The sequence below is a fragment of the Neophocaena asiaeorientalis genome, unplaced genomic scaffold, assembly GCF_003031525.2.
Source record: "Neophocaena asiaeorientalis asiaeorientalis breed wild unplaced genomic scaffold, Neophocaena_asiaeorientalis_V1.1 scaffold801, whole genome shotgun sequence".
NCBI lineage: Eukaryota > Metazoa > Chordata > Mammalia > Artiodactyla > Phocoenidae > Neophocaena > Neophocaena asiaeorientalis.
The window spans coordinates 507,528-510,143 of record NW_020174376.1 but is presented as its reverse complement, the minus strand read 5'-3'; the positions used below and the strand labels follow the sequence as shown (position 1 = coordinate 510,143).

Genomic DNA, 2,616 nt, shown 5'->3' with positions numbered 1-2,616 from the left:
CCAAAAAAAAAAAAAAAAAAAAAAAAAAAAAAAAAAGAGAATATGTTTTCTCCAGCTTTTAGCCTTCCCCCACTTCAAGAAGCATTCCTTGGAGACAGCCAGGTCTTCCCTCCTCCCTTTCAGACTGGCATAGCTCCCATCCTCCCACCTTGCCTTTGTCTCCTCACCGATAAGATCCGGTCTCCTCTGCGCAGCTCCCCACTCAGGTCAGCTGGGCCTCCTGCCAGGATGAAGGAGACGAAAATGCCTTCTCCATCCTCTCCTCCCACGATGTTGAAGCCCAGGCCTGTGGAGCCCTTGTGCAGGATGATCTTGCGGGGCTCTCTGGTGGGAAAGGAGTGGAAGGGTCAGGACAAAGTAGGTATAAACTGTTGTCCCTGCGAGGGCCAGCCTGGAACAAGGCCCATATGGCTGTAGACGGACTTAGGTTCCTAGGTATGATACTCTGTTGCTCCGTTTCTCTCCTGAAACCTGCTTGGCTGCTGTTTGCTTCCAGGTGCCAAGTTTCAGTTGTTCTTCCTCCCTTCTTCCTGAGGGCTTGGAGTCAACTTCCCAGTGGACAGTCCCCGACTCTCTCTGGTCAACAAACCCCTACCCTGGGCTCTAGAGACCATATCTCAGAGCCCACTCACTGGTCCTCTTCCTCCCCAGATTCTCCCATCCTACCAACTGGTGTGATTTGAACCCTGGGCCACAAGAAGGGGAATCAGTTAGGGGCTGTGGGATGGCCCTGGGGTTGATTGCACTCACCACCCACAAACGGTGCATACTTACTTTATACATGCTTCTCCGCAGTCTCAAAAATCCACTGACCAACTATGACCCCTCCTACTTTCCCCAACAACAGATTTAGTCAACAGCTAGCACTATGTACCCTTGCTGGGTGATGTGGGAGATAGAGATAAAGAAATCCCAGGTCCCCAGAAGATGCTTAGGAGCCTAACTGAAGAGAGGAGACAAACACATGAAAACTCCGACTCCAACTAACCATGTCTAAGGAATCCCTCTGTAAATGGTCAGTGTCATCAAGTGAGAGCAGCTGCGGCTCCTGTATATCCATACAACCTGACTCAGCACACTTGCCCAGCCCACTGCCTTCACTTTAAGCATCTTTCATCTGAGGAGCCCCAGGTCCGAGGCTCTTCCTTTCTTGCTCCCAGTCTCAGGTGCGAGGCTCCTTCCCTGAGACCCGGATGCTCTTGCTAAAGCCCTCCTCTCCTCCTACCTGGCATCCCCTCCAGGCCGCAGGGAGCGGAGCGGCCAGGCCCACCTCTGCGAAGCCCTTCTCCGCGAAGCCCTCCTCCAGGCCGAGGCCGAAGCTGAGCCCAAGCCCAGGGGCAAGCCGGAGCCTGAGAATTTGCGTGCCCTCTCCATGGCTCCTCCAGCTCCCCCCGACCCCGCCCCCGCCAACTCCGTCCGCCTACCCTTCCGGCTCTACTGCAGCCAGCCCAGCAGCCTCCCAGGCCCCACCCTGCAGCAAACCTGTCCCCCGGAACCCCTGCCGGCCCAACCAGTTCCGCAGCGGCAGCAGCCTCCAGAGTGGGGCGGGGCCGTTCCCTGCGTGCGAGGCCACTTGGCCCGCCAGCCTCCCAGCATCCCGGACCAACCCCACCGGCTGAACTGCTCTCTTCTCTAACGTGGAATGGTTGCAGCAGAGGGGGCTGCAGCTGTCTCGGGGCAGGAAATCCCGCAGCCTCCACCTCCTCAGCCCCCTAAACACTCCATCCTACCCTTTCTCTGCACTTTCGAATGGGGGCCACACACTTGGCACTCCCCCTGATGGTAGAACTTGTCCCTGCAGCCACCTCTGTCCCTCCTTAGGGTCCCAAGGGCCTGAGAGGGGGCCTCAGATCCCAAAGACACGAGGTATGAGGGCTTTATCCTCTTCTATGCCATACTACGAGGAGGCCTGTGGCCAGCCAGAAGCGATTCCTCTCCGCCGCATCCCTAGGTAGGATGCGGAGGGGCGGGGCAGGGGAGGGGGTCTTACCTGGTGAAGTCCTCCTCAGCCAGCATGTGCCTGGGGATAGGAGAGTAGCGGGCGGGGGGAACCTGAGGAGGAGCAGGGTAGCTGACCTTGCTCTCCACAGCCCCGAGATAACCCAGGCTGGAGTTATGGCTTATGTGGTTGTCAGCCAAGGCAGTAAAAGCTGGAATCGAGAAAGGGAGAGAAAAGTTCCGAGACCACTCCCCAGTGGTACCCTACTCCACCCGCCACCAAGGGCTGACCACCCCCCCCCCACCTCAGATGTAAAGAGACCAGACCGAGGGATGCAGATTCCTCAGGCGTCTCCTCCCCACTCCACCCCCTAGGGTTCCTCCTCCACAGTCCCTTTCTGAATTCTGAGCTCACTCCTGTGAGTCTTAGAAAGAGCTAAAGTCAAGGCAATCTACAAAGAAAGGCATGACTAGAGGTGTGACTAATAATAATCCCTCACATCTCTATAGCCTGATACAGTTTTCCAAGGGCTTTCTCGTCCGTGATCTCATTTGATCCTTGCAGCAGTCCTATGAGGAGGGCAGCACATATATCATTAGCTCCTTTTTGCCAAAGAGGAAACTAAAGACAGGTGAAAGGGACTTGTCCAAGGGCACCCAGGTATAAGGGACAGGGCT

At 56.2% G+C, this 2,616-nt stretch overlaps 1 protein-coding gene across 2 annotated transcripts in view; it reads right to left on the bottom strand.

Annotated features, from left to right (window-relative positions):
- The window catches only part of DLG3 (discs large MAGUK scaffold protein 3), a 58,173-nt gene that overhangs the window by 46,961 nt on the left and 8,596 nt on the right, over positions 1 to 2,616 (bottom strand). Inside the window, exons 7-8 of one of the 2 annotated variants that reach the window (XM_024756351.1) lie at positions 1,991 to 2,150; positions 168 to 324 (exon numbers count right to left, since the gene is read on the bottom strand). In XM_024756351.1, coding sequence (XP_024612119.1) covers positions 168 to 324; positions 1,991 to 2,150 — 317 coding nt within the window. Of the gene's footprint in view, positions 1 to 167; positions 325 to 1,225; positions 1,375 to 1,990; positions 2,151 to 2,616 lie in introns of those variants that run through there. The other variant, XM_024756352.1, reaches the window with a different exon arrangement.